The 21,059-nt window shown below is 54.9% G+C and overlaps 1 protein-coding gene across 8 annotated transcripts in view; it reads left to right on the plus strand.

The window, feature by feature from the left end:
• Positions 1-20,463, plus strand: part of PRDM2 (PR/SET domain 2) — a 126,198-nt gene extending 105,735 nt beyond the window's left edge. For all 8 annotated transcript variants that reach the window (XM_059137559.1, XM_059137562.1, XM_059137563.1 and 5 more), the window contains 2 exons: positions 13,621-13,764; positions 18,596-20,463. In XM_059137559.1, coding sequence (XP_058993542.1) covers positions 13,621-13,741 — 121 coding nt within the window. In that variant the 3' untranslated portion in view covers positions 13,742-13,764; positions 18,596-20,463. The remainder of the gene's footprint in view (positions 1-13,620; positions 13,765-18,595) is intronic.
• The last annotated feature ends 596 nt before the right edge of the window (positions 20,464-21,059 follow it).

Consider the following 21,059-nt stretch of genomic DNA (forward strand, 5'->3'; position numbering starts at 1 on the left):
GAATTTTGGGGCACTTAATTGTTGGGAACTGAATAGAGAGCATCAGTTGCATAAATAAATGACCAATTAAGATCAGGTTGAAAGAAAAGGATTAGTTATTTGGCGATAGTTAATTACAATTAGCATTAAAGCGTTGCCACCTCGGGGCACAGGCCTCAAGGTTAAGGATGAGTAAGGGAAGCCGAGCAAGAAACCAGAGAGGCAGGAGGAGGTTGTATGCTAAAGTCCCGCGTAGCCGGCGGCTCGTTAACTCAGGGAAATAGGGAAACTGCACCAGCGCCCACACAGGCCACCCGTGACTGTCATCAAGCTTCCTGAACTTCATGGGGGCTGGAACTATCCAAGTATTCCTTTACATTTTTAAACCCTTTCTTTCAGTTTTGGCTCTGAAAGTAGGGTCACCCTCCCTCCGTCACCAGATTTAATTCTGCCTTCCTGATACTCGACATCTCCTAAGGGTCCCTCACTCGTAGGACCTCCAAAATACACAGCCGTGGAAAATACTCGTGTGTGTTCATATTTTTGCTCAAAATAGCGAATCCCTTACTCTCAGACGGATTTCAACCATGTCATACACCTGTTACAGGGCTGTGCTGGACCAGGCTGTTCGGCCACCGGGGCCCGGAGCTCAGTGTCACTCACCGGGGCCTTTTTCCCACTCCCTCGTGTTCGAGCTGCAGGGTGATGTGATCCCGCCACCTGCCGAGGTCACAGGGTGATGTGTGCTCCGTGAAGGACGCCCTGGGCTCGCCCATGTGTATGTCTGTCTCCGTGTCCAGCACGGTCACCGCCGCCTGAGGACTAGTGTGAGCACGTCTTGCCGAGTGCCGGGTCGGCCAGGGCAGGTGCTGCCAGGAACCTTTCGGAACTTCTGGGACGATATCAACTGGGGATCAACCGAAGTACAGTTGAAGTTCAGCCAGTGTTTTGTTGACTCAACCCTCCGTATTGACGGATGCTGTGCGTTCCCTCCGGAACGCATCCTGACGACACCCGCAGGGAGAGCCGTTGTTTTTCTATCCCCAGCGGCCAAGTTCAGGGCTGCCAGAAGTCCGCTGTATTTGTTCCCAGGCCTGTTTATGCCACTCATGTCTGTTATTGTCCTCCTGTGACTCGTTTTGTCCGTTTACAAACGGACAAAATATGAGCATGGAGTTTATGAAAAACAGGTCGAATGCTTAGCAAGTCTCATGGTAATTTGCTTAAACACCTGTCATCCAGTTAGGTGTGGGTGAGAAGCCTTTAAAAATTTGCATGAAGGCTTAGGAAGATTTTGCACTGTGATCGCTTTTATAAGTGACTTAAGTTCTTGTCCCCACTTTACACAGTACCCAGAAATCATGGGCCATGCATCATGGGGATGCTTTATTTTGGGAAAGGCAGTCTAGGTCTTAGGGTTCCATCTATTCCTTCCGTTACCTAGACATTTGGATGTCGGGTGCCGTGTGCCCAGCACTGTTGAGGGTGTAGCAGTATCTGAAACTGATTTTCTAGGGTGGGGGAGACGGACTGTGAACAAGCAAGAAGCTACATGGAATGTCAGGTGGTGAGTGCTGTGGACAGAGGTAAAACAGAAAAGTGGGATAGAGAGATCTGAAATCAGAATGGGGGCTACCATTTAAAATGGGGGTGAGGGCGGTCAGAGAAAGCCTAGCTGAAAGGGGGACGTTTAAACAAAGACTTGGAAATGAGGAAGCAAGTGTGGGGACCTAGGGAGGAGGGTGCTTGGCAGAAGACTAACAAGTGCAAAGGTCCTGAGGCAGAAGCATCCTTGGTGTGCTCAGGGAACACTGGGGAGGCCGGCTTGGCTGGAGGGGGATAGGGGGTGAAGTCAGGGAGGTACCTAGGAGCTGCTGCAGCCATTGTAAGGACTTCCCTTGTACTGAGTGAGTGGAAGGCATTGGAGGGCTCTGAGGGGGCTAATACGGGATGACTGGCCTTCTGGAAAAATCTCCCTTGCTGATCTGTTAAGGATCGACTAAAAGGAGCCAAGAGCAGAAATACAGCCTAGGAAGGGAATGCGGTAGCCCAGGTGAGGAATGGTGGTAGCTGGATGGGTCTGTAGCAGTGGAGGTCTGAACAGCCCCGGAGTTCTGGGTGTATTTTGAAGGTGGAGCCACAAGATTTGCTGAGGATCAGCTGGGGATTGGATGGGAGAATTGGGGATGACCACAGGTTTTTGTCTTTTTGTTTTTTGCCTATGTTTTCAGCATCCAAGCGCCTTCTTTTTTTTCCCCTAGTAGGTGATGAGGTGAAGACTCTGATTGGATCCAGTTTGTATGGTGCGTGTGTGCTGGGGATGCAGGTTCAATGATGCGGTCTGCGATGCTGTGAGGCCCTCATGGAGAGATGTGGACAGGGTAGATGACTGAACAGTTTGAAGTTCAGAGGGAAGGACACAGCCAGAAATGTAGATTTGGGTGTCTCACAGGACACACAGTGTTGAAAACCACAAGATTGGAGCCCCCTAAGAGCGAGTGTAAATAAAGAAGAGATGCCCAGGAATTGAGTCTGAGGGCGCCCCAGAGTTGGGGAAATTTGGGAAGAGCCCAGAGGTGTTCTGGGCTGAGGGGGAACCAATGTAGCATGTGATGGCGGGGGGAGGGGGGTTCAGACTGGGCTCCGTGTGCTGGGAGCACCTCTCCTGGACTTGGGGAGGCAGGCCCTGCTGTGCAGCTCTCAGAGGCTTCTCTCGGGACCCCTACGGCTCTCCTCTGGGCCTGCTCAGTGGGTGGAGATGCCCCTGACCTCCCCGGGGAGGCATCTCCACCCCAACCATCCCCACGGAGCTGTCCCGTTTCTCCAGGGCTGTTTCCTATCTGAATCCCAATTGCAGCAAGCCGAGAGTGACCCCGTTGAAAATGCAGGGACTGTCCTCGGCTGTTCACAGATTGTCAGAGCCCCTGATAGTAAAAAGCAAAAGATCCCCGTGTAACCAGATCTGCTAGTCACAGTTCAGAAAAGGCCCAGGGTAGAGACTGGGTGGCTTCTTACCCTGGTCTTGTTCCGATTTGTCAAGTCCCCAAATCAACTTGCTCTGAGACTCAGGAGGACAGGAAGGATCTGGGGGTGTGAAATGGTAGTAACAGTTCTCGCCCCTAGCCCCTGTCCTGGAGGAGTGGCCTTCAGGGACAAGCAGGACTTCTTTGGGAAGTGCTTCCTGGGGGTAAAGTAAGTTATGCATTTTCTGCTTTCTTTACCTTCCCTCCCTCCCCTTGGCCATAAAATAAAACTAAAGGCAACAAGGTAAAGAGAAACAAATCTTGAAATGTATTTCAGATGTCCCAGAGCCCAAGTGTCAGGGCGTAAACAGAAACTGTGCATACACACACACACGCGCGTGCGCACACACACTCACACAGACACGCACAGTATTTCTGTGGTTCGTTCCCTTGTTCTGAGCTCTGTTAGTGTCTATTTTCCACACTTAGTGATCATGTATTTACATCTATATTATACAAATGGTGACCTTCCCCTTCTAGGACACATGCCTCCGGGGGGCAGAGACCAGTGTGTTTGGTTTATGGCTGTGTCCCCAGGGCCAGGTATACAGTAGGTGCCTGACTGATGCATACTTCTAATCACTGGAGTGCCTAGCTTTGTTTAGTGTGGAGACAAGAAGGCTGGCACCCCAAGTCTCAAGGACATGTCCCCTCGAAGGCACATGGCAGCACATATGTGCAGAGCGGGGAACCCGACCCAGAGATTGTACTAAATCAAATTCAGGACACATTGCTTCATACGGCTGATTTTATTTTACTTTATTTTTTACTTTGTGAAGTTTTATATCTTTATTTGACAGAGCGAGAGAGCAAGCACGAGTCAGGGGCAGAGAGGCAGAGGGAGAAGGAGAAGCAGACTCCCCGCCTAGCAGGGAGCAAGACAAGGCATCAGTCCCAGGACCCCGAGATCATGACCTGAGCCAAAGGCTTAACTGACGGAGGCACCCAGGCGTCCCCTAAGTGGCTGATTTTAGAAAATTTCTGTTCAGAAAGGCTAAATTAATTTTTCTGCAGGGCCCTCCCCTCCCCTCCCCTCCAGAGGCTTAGCGTAGATCAGCGCCATCCCCTGGCAGAGTCTCGTGTCTTCAGCGGGCACATCGGCTCGGCTCCCCACCATGTCCTGTGTACCTAGCACAGAGCAGGCCTCCATCGCATCACTGTTACCACATCAATGAGGGCGACATAAGCTTGGGGTAAGTGACAGCCTGCATCCTCCTCTTGGGAATTTATACGCCTTCAGCACAATAAAGGCTCAGGAGTCCTGCAGAGACACGCCTGTTTGGCTTCGAGAGCTCGTGCTCCGGAGGCGAATGGCTCGGGCTCTGATCCCAGCTCTGCCTCTCACCAGCACTGTGTTTTTGGGCGAGGTGCCGAACCTCTCTGTGCCTTTAGTTCCTCGTGTAGAACATCTAGCAGTTCCCATCTCACGAAGGTCTTGCGAGGATTAAATTTATGATTCCAAGTCAAACACTGGGCACGGCCCTTGGCACCTAGTAGGCATGGAATGTTTGGCGGCCAGGGTGCAGATGAGAACGCAGACACACGTGGCATCTGGGGGGACCGGTTCTACTGAACCTCGGTTTGGGAAATGCCGGGTGCATGGGAGATGCATTAGGAAGGTCTTCATTCCTCGCCTGTCACTACTTGGCTGTGGGTCTCTGGGCCCGGGGGTCTGTCCCCCACAGGAAGGTAGCCTATTTGAATGGCCTCCCCATTAGCCTGGGTCCAAATCACCGAGGACCCTTGCCTTTTGGGCGGCATCACTGTTGCTGACCAATGTCCCTGTTCAGGCCCAGAGCAAGCGTGCCTTTCTCATGGCACAGCCAGGCCTCCTGAGATGAGCTGGTTGAGAAGCCTCCATAGCAAAGGAGCCCCCTGAGCTCCCACAAGGCCTCTCCCCTAAGGCAGCCGCCTCTTCTTGTTAGTGTCCGGGGCTGGGCACCAGCATCAAGAGGTAGAGACCCCCTTTGGAGGATGGACCCACACAGGGCTCAGGAGACCCTCAGTCCCAGCGGCTACAGACCATGTGGGCCTTTGTCCCGGGGGTTGAGTCATCTCTTTGACCTTTGCCTCGTGTCAACTTTAAAAGACGGGAATGCTCATAATAATGAAGACTTAGCGTCTTTATGGAATTGTGCTGTTTAAAAGAGCTTTTCCATGAGGATCTCAAGGGAGGCCTGTCCGTCCCTTTCTGTCCCAAAGGAGAACCTGCTTCGTGTGTGTTCATCTTACTGACAATGCATGTATTTGCTTGGGTTTCCTTTTGGTCTCCCTCCTGGTTGTAGATGTCTCCTTGGGTGTTCGAAAGCAGCCTGTTTCTGCTCAGTCAGAGGGGAGAGGGGACAGTGTTGGGGGCGCACCGGGGCTTAGGGGGGCTGGAGCAAAGTGCGGTGCTACGTGTCCGTGCCCGAGGCTCCGCTCGTCTGTCCGTCCTGCTGGGTCCTGCTGGGGCTGCTTGGGCCTGAGCTGGGCTCGTCTGGGACACCAGCTGTCCTTTGCCCGTGGGATGCAGCCAGACCTGAGCCTCTGCCCCGAGGGGAGCGGGGAGGGTCTGTCTGGGACCCCTGAGGCCTGTGGAGTCGCGTTCAAAGAATTGTAACCGTGGGGACCTGGTCCCGTGGTTTGGCAGGGGCCTTGGCAGTGAGAGGAAGTTACGTCCCGGCATGATTTGGTTTCTGAGCAGGGAAGACAGGCGTGTTTGCGGATCTGGGCTCCGGGTTTGCTGTTTACCTGTCCAGGGAACATTTTACAAGCACCGCTTATGCGAGGCGGGTGGGTGAGAAATGGACACAGATCGTGCCCCTTGGGGCTTGAGTTTGGTCTCACGTGGGGCACCTGCCTCCCATGGCTCTTTGTCCCAAGTCTGTTGAGGCTTCACTGTGCCCTACCTCCCCATTTTCGTGTCCCCAAATAGGCAATGAGGCCACTTGTGTCCCCTTGCTGCTTCCCCAGAACAGCTTGCCATGTGACCTTGAGTGAGTGACCTTCTCGCTTGGCTCAGTTTCCTCACTGAGAAAAAGGCGCTGCTTGGCATGAGTGCGGGGGTCCCCTGCTCCTCTCCTGGCCTGGCAAGGTGGGAGGTGCCACCCTGGCAGGGATCTCCCTGCTGGCAGCTCCCTTTGGCTGAGGTCACCACAGGCCGGCCCAGCCTTCCTGTTGCCTGGGCTGTGTTATGAGCTGTCACATGCTGGGTATTTGGAGTTCAAGCCAAACAGGTTTGGGGATTAATGGCCTCTGAAGACCTCAGATCCTGGCACGAAATGCCCGTGAGGCAGGGACACGATTGGTGTTGTGGATGCGTGGTGGCCAAATCCAGAGCCAGCATGGGCACGTGGCCGCCTTCAGAGCTGGAGAGAGGGAAGGAGAACCCGTGTGCTGAGCCGCAGACTTCAGGTCTGATCAGATCTGTGAGTCCTGGCTCCTCCCTCACCGCCCTTTCCCATCTCTCCGCATCTCTGTGTGGCTGCAGTTACTTAACACGTCTGTGTTACTGGTCCCCTCAATGGCCTTTCTCATGTGGTTAGAGGGAAGAGTGAATGAAAATACTGTCAGAGCACAGGGCTGCCGGGGCTGGTGATGCCCAGCGGCCCGCAGTAGCTGCGCGTCCCCCCGCCCCATCCCCGGCCCCCAGCGTCTCTACTTGAAGCTCAGTGACTGTGCAGGCCAGTGGTTTCAGACTTTGCTCCTGTCCCCCAGAGGCCACTTGCATTGTCCTCGTCTAGGCTTCAGAGTCCCTCTTAGGCACGGCCACCTAGCACGTGGCCTGCATTGACTCCCTGCTGAAGGTGTGCCCAGCCCCTCTATCCCCTGACTTCGGTGTACAGATCCCCTGTATGCTCCAGGGAGCTTGTTAAAATTCAGGTTCCTGACTCAGGAGGTCCTGGGGTCGCCGAGCAGTGGCATTTCTAACAAGCCCTAGGGGACTGCGGACCACACTCTGAGGATACAGACCTAGACCAGTGGCTCTCAGAGTTGGCTTTTATAGTTTTCAACGCCTGGCATGCAAACCAGCTCAGTTAAAATCTGTAGGGCTGAGGCACGGGCTGCAGGGTTGTTTTAATCTCTCCAGGTGACTCCAGTGAGCATTGGAGTTTGAGACCCCTGCCTCCCACCCCCCCCAACCCGCCCTGCCTCTCAAGCCAGGGTTCCTCTGCACGGACATGGTTCCGGCTCCAAGCCCGCTCCTGGCCACACGGGTGGCTGACCTGTGGGCAAACGGTTAACCCCATCTGGCTTCTTGGAATATTGAGAAACACTCTTTGGTCCCCATCACTACAAGAACTGCCTCAGGGAGAGGCACCCAGGCACTGGGCTCCTATGGGCCTGGATTCAGTTTGGCTGCACCCCTGTTGGCCAGGAGAACTTGGATGGGACACTGGGCTTCCTCACCTCTCTGAACCTCTGTTTCTTCCTTTGTAAGACACAGATCATCCTAGTTTCTGCCTTAAGGGCTGCTGGGAATATTTAGGGAGCTCCTGTATAGCACCCAAAGTAGCTCTAGGCGCATAGTAGGTTCTCGAAGTGATACTGTTGCGTAGTGTTCCTTGCTTGACATCTCATCTCACGGGTGGGATGGCTGTGGTCCAGTGAGGTGGAGGCACTCTCCCGAGGCCACACAGCAAGTCAGCGGCAGATTCAGGGCTGAGCCTTGGGCACCTGCATCCCAGTGTTGGGCCACTTTTCCTGCCTCTGACGCCTAGCCTGGGGACTTCATCTGAGGGGCAGGGCCTCCCTGGAATGGAAGGGGCTGTCTGCTCGCGGAAGGAAGATGCCACCCTGCCCGAGGTGGCTGGCGGCTGGCGGCTGGCGCCAGGACGCAGGCGGTGACTCCCATAGCCCCGACGTGTGGGCTTCACCCAGCCTCCAGGGAATTCCAGCGGCGTCTCTGGTTGTCCCACCTTGGCTCCAGCTCCCACACACCTGGCCTCTCCCTTCACCTCTGGCTAGACTGCAGAGCATCAGACACGGACTTCAAATGGATGGTGCTCTGAGAGTTTATAGAGAGTTGTGTAAGACTCCTGTGTGGCCGAACCAGCTCCAGGGATGACGTTCTAGGACATTGCCCTTGACTCCTGCGGAAGAAGCGACAAGGCAGGCCAGGGGACGCTACTCAGTAGGTCGTGGCATCCTGGCAGGCGGCAGGGAGACTCCTGCGGGGACCGGAGAGCCCCTGGCCTCTTCCTCTCCCAAGTCCATTCCTCTCTCGGCCTCCCTGGACCCAACTCTCCTCGAGGGAGGTCTCTGGACCCTCCTGTCTTGGATTCACTTGGGGTTTGTCTCTGCCATGCCCTGAAGGCTGCTGTTCCCATGGTTACCAGCAGCTCTGGGCCCCTGCTGATGACCGCTGTGGTTCTCCTTCCTGGCCTCAGTGATCTTTGGCAGTGGGGGACTCCCCCTGGACAGGCTTGCCACCGCTTCCTGACATCACCACCTGCCCCTCCCCATCCCGTCCTGGGTCCCTCCCCTTGCTGAGCCATCCAGGCCGCCCAGATGCTGATCAGCCCCAGACTCATCAGTTCCATTTCAGCAACCCACTTGACCTCTCTCTTGGGTCAAGTAAACACTTCACATTGAATCTTTTTTAAACTGATCTCTCCCTGAATCCTCTCCTGCTCGCTTGTCATCTTGGCTAACGGCAAACCCTCCTGCTTTGGAGGTAGTCGAGACTCTGGTGTCTTCCTGGCCCTAGCCCCAGCCCTGACATCCAGTTCATCCACCCCTCCCCCCATTCCATTCTTGTCATCTTATCGTCTGTGCCTAACACAGTGGCCAGGTCATGTCAGTCTGCTGCCCAGAAGGACACCCTGGCTTCCGCCTCACTCAGGGCTCACAAGATGCTCTCTTCTGCCCCCTTTTCTCTGGCATTCCAGGCAAATTCCACCTCAGGCCCTTTGCACATACCATTTGCAACATGTGCAATGTGCCATGCCAATGTGCCACGCCCCCTGCCTGCAGGTTTGGCTCACATGATTCAGCTCTCCCCCTCCCCATGCATTCCCGAGCTCTCTCTCCTCTGCTTCATTTCTCTCTGTGGGGGTCACTGCGGTCTGGGAGGGTGGGGTTTTGACCCCCTTGCTCTCGCTGTGTCTGTAGCGCTCACACCGTGCTGAGCGGCAGTAAATGCTCCTCCCCAGGGCTGAGGTAAGCAGCTCTGAGAAAGGCGAGTTGAATAGGCTCTCCAGAGCAGGGGTGGGGGGTGCTTGGCCCTCAGAGGGTCAGGGAGTGAGGGAGCCGACCTTGACCTGGTCACATTCCCTCATCTGCGGGCACCATGTTTATGGAGCCTGTCCCCAGTCTGCCCAGTGACTGTGGTCTGTTGTGTTAATAGGCTCTTGTTGGACACCAGGATGGTGCCATATTCATCAGCTGTGTGTTTTCTGTAGCGTCTCTAAATTATGTGTTCAATGATGGGATGGCCTTGGCCCGTTTTCTTACTAGTTTCGCTGTTACATCGCTCCGTCTCTGTGACTCCCGCATCCCCTGTTCTCGGAAGGCTCTGAAGAGGCTCAGGTGTGGCCGCCGCTCCGTGATGTCACTTCCCCCCAACTCCCCTGGGCTCAGTGGTAGTGGGGCTCTAGAACCCCATGTGAGGGGACAGAGCCCCCTTCCCTGTGACCCCTTAGCTCGTGGAGATGCCCCAGGCAAACTGACCAACCCTTGTAGGTCCCGGGGGTCCTTGGGTAGTTCCCTACCCAGGCCTTGAACTAAGACCCGCCACTGTTGGAAACCTCCCGGGGCCCCGGACTTCACTCCTATTTCTTGTGTGTGGCTCCGCGTGCTGGTGCCTCGCCTCCTGGGGACCCGTGGGGGCCGAACAAGAAGGTGGTCGCCAGGAGGCCCCAGTGTTGGCCTTGCACTGGTGGCAGACTTCTGCACCCAAGCGCTTTTCCTCTCGGGGCTGCGTGGTGAGGGGGGAAGTGTCTGTCGTACTCCCCAGCGCCCAGCAGGTGGCGACTCCCTGCTCTGTTAGGCAGAAGGCCTGGGGTCCGGGGTCGCTCGAGAAGCCTCCGTGCAGCCAGGGGACAGTCGGGGGGACGTGGAGGGCGCTGATGGGGGCGAATACAGTGAAGTGAAGGGACCGGAGGCAGGTGGGGAGGGCGTTTGCGGTTTCCAGTGGATTGCTGAGGGGACTCTCACGGAGGGGGATGCCCTTGAGCAAGAACTTGAAGGAAGGAGGGGCAGGGCCGCCCCGTGTAGACTCCCTGGAGCGCCGACAGAGGCCAGTGCCCCATGCCGCCCCCAGAGATGCTCATGTCACGGGTGTGGTGTGCGGACCTGGCCTCCCCGTGAATGCAGAGTGTGGCCGGGGCTGAGGGCCGCGGGGGGAGGGCCGTGCGTGGACGCGTGTGTCATTGCTTCAGGGGCATCCCACATGTGCTGACGTCTCGGAAGGCGAAGCGCCCTCACATCCTGGTCCCTGGGCTTGGCGGGCCGGCAGGGATGGCCTCTCTTTACAGACGGGGAGTCCAAGGTTCGGCGCCTAGTGGGCAGGGAGGGGCTTCCCCCCGGGCCACCCAGCCAGCGAGGACAAGGACCGGGACTGACAGCCATGCTGCCGCCGCCTTGGGATGTGTCACAGCCCCTGGCATCCCTTCAGTTGGTCGGCCCCTTGCGTCAGCACCGACTGCCCCTGTGTAGACACGTGCACATGGATATACTCGCGGGCCGGCATGTCAGGTGCTGAGAGCGTCCTCTAAGTGTAATCAGCACAACCGCCCAGTGGCATTACTACTGCTCCCGTTTTGCAGATGGTGAAACCAGAGCCCAGAGAGGCCCCTGACTTGCCCGGCTCACACAGCCAGGAACCTAGAATCAGGTCTTCGTGTGGTAGCCGCGGCTGTCTGAGAAGGGGAGAAATGTCTGGGTCCGCAGATGCTGTTCCTCAGCGCCTCACATCTCCGCTCCAGGCCGCCCCTGGTCTCTCTAGAGTTCTCTGACCACAGGAAGTGTTTCATGGTCAAGGAAGGAGACTGTCCTGCTGGACATCACTGTCCTAGACACTTAAGTCGTGACCTGGTGTCTCCCCAGAGATTGTGGTCCGTGGAGCTGAAAGCCCTGGGCTCTGCTCCCCCGGGAAAGTCTCCGAATCTCTGTGAGCCTCAGTGTCCTCATCTGTGAAATGGGTGTAAAAAGTGCGTTTTCTCCTCACCTCCTGAGCTGCTGGGAGAGTGCGGTGATAACCGCCCGGAAAGTACTTGGGAATTACAGGGCTGTGTGCATGCCAGCTGGGGTTGCCCTCACTGGGCCAGGCCGTGTGCTGAGAGGTGGTGAGAGGAGCCTGCCTAGGGGGCCTTTACCCCGACCCTAAACTCCACCAACTGCCGGATGCCCAGGGATGGGGAGAAAGCCTGCCCCCTAGTGGAAGTGGCTGTGGTTGCCTCAGCTGCAGGAGCCTGAGTGCAAGGGAGCAGAGAAATATCAGACGGCAGGTGGCTAGAGACCAGGGGACATAAGTTTGTTGGACTGATCTGATTTTTGAGCATTTAAAAGTTGTGAAATTCTGGTAACAGAGAGGGAGACGTGGAAATTGATGATGCAGATCCTGCCTCTCTTCAGAGCTGCTGCTTATTCTGTTCCTGTGCATTAGCGACATTTCTGCAGACGGGGGACAGTGTAGGGGCCCTGGCAGGTGGCTGGGACTGTTCTTTCTTCTCCAACAGGCCCAGGGCATCCTAGATTTCCAGGCTGCCTCACAGGAGACTGTCCCTCCCACAGGCACGTCGGCCGGCTGAGGGGCTGAGTTCACACTGGGGTCCCAGCCAGCCCCCAGGGCCACCTCCTGGGCTTTGGATGGTCCATCGGGGGCACAGGCTTGCCGCTGAGCATGGGGTGTCCTTTAGTTTTCTGCCTTGAGTCTTGCTTGGCTAGTAGAAGCAGCTGACCGCAGACCTTGATCTCACAGTGGTAGGAGGAATCCCCACGGGGCAGCCCCACACCTTGACCGAGAGGCCCTCGCTTGTCTGTTTACATGTTTGTTTAATACATTCACTTACTTCGCTTATTGTAATAGGTATGTTTCGGTAGCTGCCTCTGCCAACTTTGATGCGATTCACTTTTCGGGTCATTCTCTGCCCCGGGGGCTGTCCTGAGCGCTGTGGAGTGTTTGACAGCATTCCCTGACGCATCCACTAGGTGCCGTAGCAATGTCCGGGACTCCCCTCGGAGGTGACCACCAAAAACGTCTCCAGACATTGCCAAGTGCTTGTGCTTGTGCTTGTGAACAACCACTGATCTAGGGGCCACCCGCGTGGCTCATTCGTTAAGTGTCTGCCTTCTGCTCAGGTCATGATCCTGGGGTTCTGGGATCAAGCCCCGCATTGAGTTCCCTGCTCAGTGGGAAGCCTGCTTCTCCCTCTCCCCCTGCTTGTGTTCCCTTTCTCGCTGTGTTTCTCTCTCTCTCTGTCAAATAAGTAAATAAAATAAAATAAACATAACCACGGATCTAAACCCTGATGTGTCAGCTTCGAGCCTGGCCCCATTCCCATCTCTTGCCCCCTCGGGCACAGCTGTCTCTGAGCCAACACGTGATGGAGTGAGGCTCACCCTTCCCGCTTTCCCGCCCACCCCACCTTCCTCCTCTCCTGACCGGAGGGCCTGCTCACTTCTGTCTGGGGAACACATTTGGGACCTGGGACAAGTTCCTTATCCTCCTGTGACCTGTTTCCTCATGTGCAGTTCGGGCTGGTACAGTAGGCACCTTGCTAGGGGTACGTAGAGTAGGAGAGTTGTATGTGTAGGTACTCAGCATGTGTTCAGTGTGCACGTTGTTCTTATCGAACGGCTATTTCTTTTTGCTGTGCTAAGATGGGGGTGCGTCAGTGAATAGGACAAAAGCCCTGACCTTGGGATTTCATAGCCCATGAGGGAGGCAGGTACATGATCCCACCATTGCGATTCAGTGTAATGAGTGCTGTGGTGGGAAAGTGCGAGGGGGCAGTGGGAGCCTGCAGGAGGGCTGCCCCATGCGGGAGTTAAAGAAGGAAGTCTTCCTGGAGGAGGTGGTATCCCGGCCAGGACCTGAAAGATGAGTCTGGGTTAGCGAGGTAAAGGAATGGGGTCTAGGTTATCTCTCTTTTAAAAAATCCTTAAATGCTTTCCTGGAAAAAAAAAAAAAAATCTTATTGAATGGGCTCTGGTAGCAGAAAGAGCCAGACTGTGTCATGGGATCCAGGCTCACACCCCCTCAAGGATGCCCAAAATGAAAGTGCTTGGTGCAGTGAGGCTGGGATAGGGGGCCAAGTGCAGAGCTCCTGGCCTGGAGGAGACCACTGCAGGGGATGGATGTAACGTGGTACCGGAAACCTCCCCAGATGCTTCCAAGGAGGGGGTGATGCCTGGGAGGCAGCTGGGGCACAGCACAGCTGCTGTGCCTGCACAGCTGGGCTCCATTCCCAGCTCGCCTGTCCCTCTCTGGGGCTCGTCTGGACAGCACTGTGCAGTGAGTGCAGTGTCACAGAACCCGGCTGGGGTTTGCTTCTGCTCACCCTGTCCCTTGCAAGGGGAGGGAAGGTGGTGGGCAGAGCTCGGTGGAACTCAAGTGGGTCATTAAAGCCCACATCCCGTGGGCCTTGAGGTGCCATCCGGGGCTGATGGTGTATATCGTTCCTCTCCCCAACAGCTACAGTCTCCGCCTGGCATCCCGGTGCCCTCCGCCAGCCGCCCCGTACATCACCAGGCAGTGTAGGAATGTCAAGGCCACGGCAGCAGCCCAGTTCCAGGGACCCCTCTTCAAAGAGTAGACCCTTCGCCTGCTCCCTGACAGGTACGAGGAGGGTGGGGAAGCTCTGGGGGTTGAGGGGCACCAGGCTTGGGTCTTGGGGTGGGCTGGGAGGCAGGGAAGAGAGTGGGCGTGATCGCCTGGGTGCTGGGGGGGCGGACACTGGGCCTTTCTGCAGGCAGGTGTGGACCCCAGCCCTGTCACTCCCTGGCTGCGGGACTGCCGCAAGGTACTCAGTCTCTCTGAGCCTCAGTTTCCACATCAGTAAAATGGGGAGGACAGAATTACAAGTGTCACGTGTATGCAAAACAGGTAGAAAGTGCCTGGTGCACAGACAGCACTAGCAGTCACTAGCTATTTTAGGACTCGCAGTTAGCTGTGACTTTTAATTAAGAATGGCAGGGACAACCACAACAGCCAGCACTTACTCGAGACTTCTAGAGGCTTTAAGCCCACAGAAGATTGTGTGGTCTTTACTCCCACAATGTGTTTGAAAGTGAAAGTAATAGTATTCTGCAAATATAAAACGTAAACTTAATGTTGAACCTGAAGTCTCTTTCTAGATTTTCTGGTGGTAAAACCTGAATTCCATCATAGAAGCTGGACTTTCCCTCTCCAGGGGGGCTGGGCTTGGCCAGTGAGCTTTAGTGGGCCTGGACTTCTTTGTTGGTGACGTGGCGTGTCTTCTGTCACTGTGTCCCTGAGACGGTGATGGGAGGACCCCATGTGCCAGGACACGGGGGCACCAGTTAAAAATACAGACCCCAAGGTGCAACTCCAAACTTACTAAACAAGCATCCTGGTGTGCAGGGCCTGGGAATCTGTATTAGCAGGTGGCCCCATGATTCTGGGACACATCCAGGTGTGGGGATCCCTGCTTAATGCAGCAAGGGCTGTTCAGGATGAGAACACAGTTGTTTCGGGCAAGAATGGACTGAACTCTGAAACTTTGGGGTCTTCTGTCCTATACGTTCCTCCCTTTGCCTGTCCTGCTACCTGGTGGGCTCACTCGCTCCTCCCTTCCTGAAGCTGCGGGAGGCTCTGGGCTTTATTTCTCTGGGGATCAGGGAGCGGCATGGAAACAAAATCCGCTTTCTCCAGGGACTCTTGTCTTGAGCCAGAACTCAGCCTGTGTCTCCAGAACAAGGTCCAGAGAGGGCACGTGCCCCTGAGTCAGAATGCTGGGGGGCAGAGTTAAAATGTGCGCAAAGCGCAGAACTGGAAGGCCCGGGAGAGGAGAGGCCCCAGGACAGTTCTGAATCCCAGCACAGCCCGGGCCCCTCCCTGTGGTGGCCGCTGCCATGTGGACGTCTGTGTTGATGGGCGCCAGGGTATAGCCTACAGCCCAGAGCAGGTGTTCTTTGTGGCCCAAGGCCGAGCTGGGCGTAGTTGGATCGATTGGGCCACGGACTGGGCCGTGACCGTCGGCCACTCAGTCTCTGGTGGCGATGCGGGGTTTGCCGAGCACTGCTAATTCAGGCTCTGCCCCCGGGGGCCGGGGCATGACCCTGGAAGGATGCCTTCTCTTCCCTTACTGGCAGACATGTGCAGCTTCCCCAGCAAGATGTTCAGATGAGTAGAGGCCCAAAGTAATTTATGTCTGTGACTGATTTATTTATATTTATATATATATAATTAAAATTATATGGATGTAATATATGATATATGATATATTTTATATATATATATATATATATATATATATATATATATAATATGATTTTAAAAACACCATACTTCTACTGTTTGTATAAGCTCAGGCTGCATAACAGAGTGCCGTGGACTCTGGGGCTTAGACAAGACATTTAGCCTCCGTGCTGGAGGCTAAGCCTCTGAGTATCTGAGGTCGGGGTGCCAGCATGGCTGGGTTCTGGTGAGGACCCTCTTCCTGGCTTACAGAGGCCACTGTCTTGCTGTGTCCTCAGTAGTGGAAAGAGGAAGCTCTGGTGTCTCTTGTGAGGTCACCAAACTGGTCACGGGGGCCCCTACCCTCCTGACCCCATCTAAACCTCACACCTTCCGGAGGCCCCACCTCTAAATCCCGTCACACTGCAGGTAAGGGCTTCCCCGTATGAATTTGGCCGGGGAGAGGGGCAGTTCCACATGTTTGCAGAATGATTTTTTAAGTGCTGTGACAGAGGATTTTAGCATGGGAAAGATGTGTGCGTCAGAATCCCCATTTCACAGGGAGGGAGACAGACACAGGGGCAGGTGGCAGAGCTAGAGGCAGAGCTGGAGGCATCTGACTCCCCGAATGGAGAGAGGACTCCAAGGGCTCTGTGCTGCCCCCCTCAAAGTCGTTGTGCTTATGGGGTCTGTTTGGGGGAAAGAGTGATGTCCTGTCTGTTTGGGGAAAGAGTGATGTCCTGTCTGTTTGGGGAAAGAGTGATGTCCTTGGGAGTGCCCAGGCCCTGGGACTGCGCCTTCCCTGCCGCCCTTGCCCGCTTAGAGGCTCTGGCTGGTTAACTCAACAGTCGGAACCCAGTGAGGAGCTCGCCTTTTCTCCACGGCTGACTTCTCGTGTGCCTCCCTCCTCTGGCCTTTATCAAAATTGTGGAAAGCCCAGGGCTTTCTGTTCACTTTTTGGCATAAAACACACCACCCTGTCTAGTCCTGCGAGAAAATGCCCCAGCACGTGCTCTCTGTCTCTCTCCGTTGCCTGAGGCCAGCACACTTGGGCCCTGGGGTCTTTGAGGGGGCTGTCCAGGGAAGGGCTTGGCGTCTCTTACTCATTTGGCCACTTCCCTGATCTTTCCCTCGGCTGCCGCTGGCCTTGGGTAGGCTTCCCAACACTGGTTGTCTCCTGGGGTTCTAGGGGCTGGGTGGGGTGACAAGAACCCTCCCCCTACCCGACAGCCTCTGCTCCCCTCCAGCCCCAGTGGTCCAACCCACAGCCCCTGCTGCTGGGGTCCCCACCCTGGAGGGCTGCTCCTCGGGCTGGGGATAGGCAGGCTGGCTTCTTTTGTGGATCCCACTTGATGACCTGCAGGTGACACACCCCAGCCACACCAGATGGAGGAAATGCAGGCCACTCCTACGGCTGGCCCCTGTCTCTGTGTTCTTTTTCTCCCATGGCTCATTTGGGACACACACAGGCCTCCACTAGGAAAGGAGGCCCCTGTTTCTTTAAGGTACCCTCATCTAGTGCCCCATCAAGAGATTTTGTGGGGGAGGAGTTGGAATGGACCCAGTGTAGTGGTTTAAGTGTGCATTTTCTGGAGGTGAATCCAGCAATCCTGGTAGGTATTTCACTTCTCTGTGTTTCAGTTTGTCCATCTGCAAAATGGGTTACTAGTCATATCTGTCTCATGGGTGTACCATAAGGAGGGCGCAGGTTAGTATATGAAAAGCCCTTAGGAAAGCGCCTGCCTGCTATGTCATAAGTCTGCAGTCAGTTGGCGCGGCTGTTACCGTTGTTCTCAGCCAATCATCACAGCAGTGGTAGAGTAATAATAATACTAGTTAGTGGTCAGAGTGGCAGTTCTAGCACTGATGACCAGGTCCGCAGGGCGAGAGAACGGAGCACCTGAACTTGGCCCAGCACGAAGCCAGGTTCATCTTCAGGCCCGGGCAGCAAGTGTTACTAAGTCCTGACAGCACCCCCAACCACCTCCATTCCTGGCTCAGGGTCAGGGACTGTGGGTGGGGTGTCTGTGGCCGAGGCACGCAGGAGAAGCCGGTCCCCCGGAACCAAAAGCACTCACAGGCTCTGAAGTGGGCTTGACCCGGTTCAAGTCCCATGGCTGCCGCTTGTCATCAGCCTGACCTTGTAAAAATCACTTGTCCTCTCTGAGCCTCTGTTTTTCCGTGCCAAATGGGGATCTGGGGATCTGTGTCACCTGCGTGAGGGTTGTTGGAAGCATTAGAATGAAATCAGGTGGTGACGTAGTTGACTGTGGCAGAGTCTTTGGCAGGATTGATTGAAGTGAACATCTGTGTCCCCGGATCCAGCAGTTACACCACCAGGGAGACACGCGGTGGGAATGCGTGTGCATGCCCACCAGAACCCGCGCACGGGGGAGGTCATACATTACGTGTGCACGCCCAGCACTTCTGCTCGGATGAAGTGTGCACACATGTGCCCCTGCACGTGTCCTCCAGACATAGATAAGCATGACTCAGGGTGGCCCCAGATTGGAAACTGCCCACTTGTCCTTGGCCGTGGACCAGCCAGATGAAGGAGGCACGATCCTCCAGCAGACTCCCGTAGCAAGGAGGTGGACGGAACCACACGCATGGGCTCGGGAGGGATGGATCCCAGACATGTGCCGAAGGAGCCAGATGCAAAGTATACGGACGGATTGATTCCACTTATTTTAGTTAAAAATGGACAAAATCAGTCTATGGTGATAGAAGTCAGAGTGTTTATTCTGGGGATGAGGGTTAGCAGTGGTCCTAGAAGAGAGCCTGGGATGGGGGCGAAGGGGAGGTGAGTCATGTTCGGTTTCCTACGTGGGAGCGGCTCACGCAGGCGTGTTCACAGTGAACATGCATCAGGCTGTGCTTTTCTGTGTGTCAGTGGTGTACCGCAGTCAGTCCTTTTATTTTTCATTTTTTAAAAAGATTGTATTTATTTGTCAGAGAAAGAGAGAGAGAAACAAGAGCAGGCACGTGAGCACAAGCGGGGGACACAGCAGCCAGAGCAGGCAGAGGGAGAAGCAGGCTCTCCACTGAGCAGGGAGCCCGAAGCGGGGCTCAATCCCAGGGCGGGATCATGACCTGAGCTGAAGGCAGACACTTAACCCACTGAGCCACCCGGGTGTTCCACGGTTAGTCCTTTACTTGTAAGAATTAAGTGAGGTGATGCTTCAGCGGCCCAGGGTAGGCACTGAGGATGCGGCCACTGTTACCGTTTTTCTTTTCTTTTTCTCCTCAGCACCTGAAGTGACCTGGAATCAGTGAAGCCAAAGGGACTGGCCTTCTGCCCTGCAGGGAGTACCGACCTATTCCACTTTCATGAGCCTGCGAGAGAAAGGAAGAGTGCGTGTGCGTGTGCGTGTGTGTGGTCTTCAGACGAGGGTCCCAAACCCCAGGGAGGCAGGAAGGCAGCTGATTCCACACCATGGACGACAGTTGGGTGCAGCCGCTGGGACCGTGTTCTGCAGCTCAGCCTTCCTGCTGGGGGCGGGGGGCCTCTCCTACTATGCAATTTTTCAAGAGCTCCTTGATCCTGCTTTTTGCTTCTCGAGTTGTCTTTTGCCATGGCGGGGACTGTGGGCTGGCTCAGAGGTCGGCTCCAGTCCTGTCTGAGGAAGGCCTTCCGGAGGAGGCCGAGTTTCCCTTTTAACCACCCCACCTTCCCCAGCCTTCCACCATCTCTGGGAATCAGCGGCGTGTGGACGCGTCGGACCCTCACTGATTGACCTCATTGGCCTGCGCACTTTGAAAACCTCCCTTCTTTGCCTGAGCTGCTGGCTTGAGATTTAAAATTCTATTCAGTCCATTTCCGGAGAAAGTCCCTGTCCCCATTTGCAGATCTGGCTCCTCCCTTGAGAGAGGCAGGGGATGGGACAGCATGTGGGGGGAGGAGGAGGGCTCCCCGCCCCCACGCCGCACCCCTCCCTGCTGTGCTTCTTTTGCCTCCCTTGGTGGGACCATCAGCACCTTTAGTGGCTGACCTCCTCAGATTAGCTGAAAAGGGAAACAAAAATTGGGAAATGAAAAATAACTTGGAGGATTAAGAAGCACAGGGGAGAGAAGAGATTTCCAGAGGCCAGTCGCCTGCCAGGGAATGATGGAGCTGGCTTCCGCTTCGCACGGGACCACTCCGTGTCTCGGAGAAATGGGTGAGCAGAGCAGGAGTTTGGACCCAGTTCAGTGAGGGTCTTGGGGTTTGTGCCTTTGGGGCAGACCCTAGACACGGATGTCTGAGACCACTTTAGCGCTGTTTTCTCAGCTACTTTCAGTCGTGATGTGCTGAACCACAGTGGAAGGACAGCACTTGGAAGGACGTGAGTGGTCACACACAAAAAGGGACTTTTTTTTCAGGGCTACTATGGTTGATCTTGCAACTCTGTAAATATGTACGTAGACACTTTTAAAAGCACGTATTTATGTCCCTGACTGTAAATGCCCCCTTTTTAAAGTTTTATAACTTGTGTTATTTAATTAATCAGTCGACTGGCTGCAGTGTAGGGTCTGACGATGGTCCGGGAGGAAGGTCTCACGAGACCCTCACATGGGCAGAAAAGTGCCGATCGCCGGCCTCCATTCAGTTTTCCAACTTGCCACCCAGCTCCAAACCATCGTTTGTTTCCAACTTCCATAAGCTGGCATCCTTTTGCCCACTCCGAAAATTAACCCTCAAGCATGAAAAGCTGTGGCTGTTCCTTCTCCTAACGATACGGTTTTGTCCCATAAATGTCGACACTCACGAACTGTACCCCAGCCTCTCGGTTCTGAGGGTTCCCGTTTGCAGCGGCAAGGAAGGCTCACGAATCCAAAGCTTCGAAAGTTACCTTCAACCAACGGTGAATTCCAGAAAATGTTGTGGGGGACTGGGGGACACTAATTTCTGCATGTGCAAATGTGTGGATCAGCCTTCGACCCTCTCAGACCAGCAGAAAAGGCTATGAGTGTCCCAGTCACAAAGACGGAGGCGGGGGGATGGTCTTCTAAAGAGTGGTGTTTCCTGGTCAGTGGTGGTTTTCGGGCATGGGTGTGGATCACGGAAGAGAACGGTTCTGTATCTGCCATGTGAAGAAAATTAACAATAAAAGTGTGAAGCGCGATTGTAAGCAACAAGCCTGGGAGTGATCATTTTGGTTTCTGTGTTTTGCGTCCATTTTGGCAATTTCTGTGGGGTGGGGGTGGGTGGGTTGAGGCGGGCCCCGGAGGCCCCATTCCGACAATGAGAGCAACGCGAGGTTTCAAGGAAGCTCACTGTGGAAATATCCTGCGGGGTGAGCAGTTTACTCTGTCCTCAGATCACTCTCCCTACCTGCCAGCCAGGAAGCTAAGCCATTTCACTGAGGCTAGACAGGACTCTGTGATTGTCAATACATTCTCCTCTTTAGCTTTATTGGGATTGCTTTTACGTACCGTACAATGAACCCACATAAGTCAGTGTACAAATCGGGGTTTTTGTTTTGTTTTTTATATTTGGAATTGCGCAACCATCACTGCATTCAATTTTAGAACATCTTCAATCATCCCCAAAAGAAATCCCATACCCGTTAGCAGTCGCTCCCGATTTCTCCCTTTGGGTGCCCTAGGCAGCCACAGGTCTACTCTCTGTCCTTAGGTTCGCCCTTCCTAGACATTTCACGTAAATAGAATCACATGGTGTGTGATCTTTTACGACTAGCTGCTTTCACTCCGTGTTTTCGAGGCGTACCCAG

The sequence above is a fragment of the Mustela lutreola genome, chromosome 10 (genome assembly GCF_030435805.1).
Source record: "Mustela lutreola isolate mMusLut2 chromosome 10, mMusLut2.pri, whole genome shotgun sequence".
NCBI lineage: Eukaryota > Metazoa > Chordata > Mammalia > Carnivora > Mustelidae > Mustela > Mustela lutreola.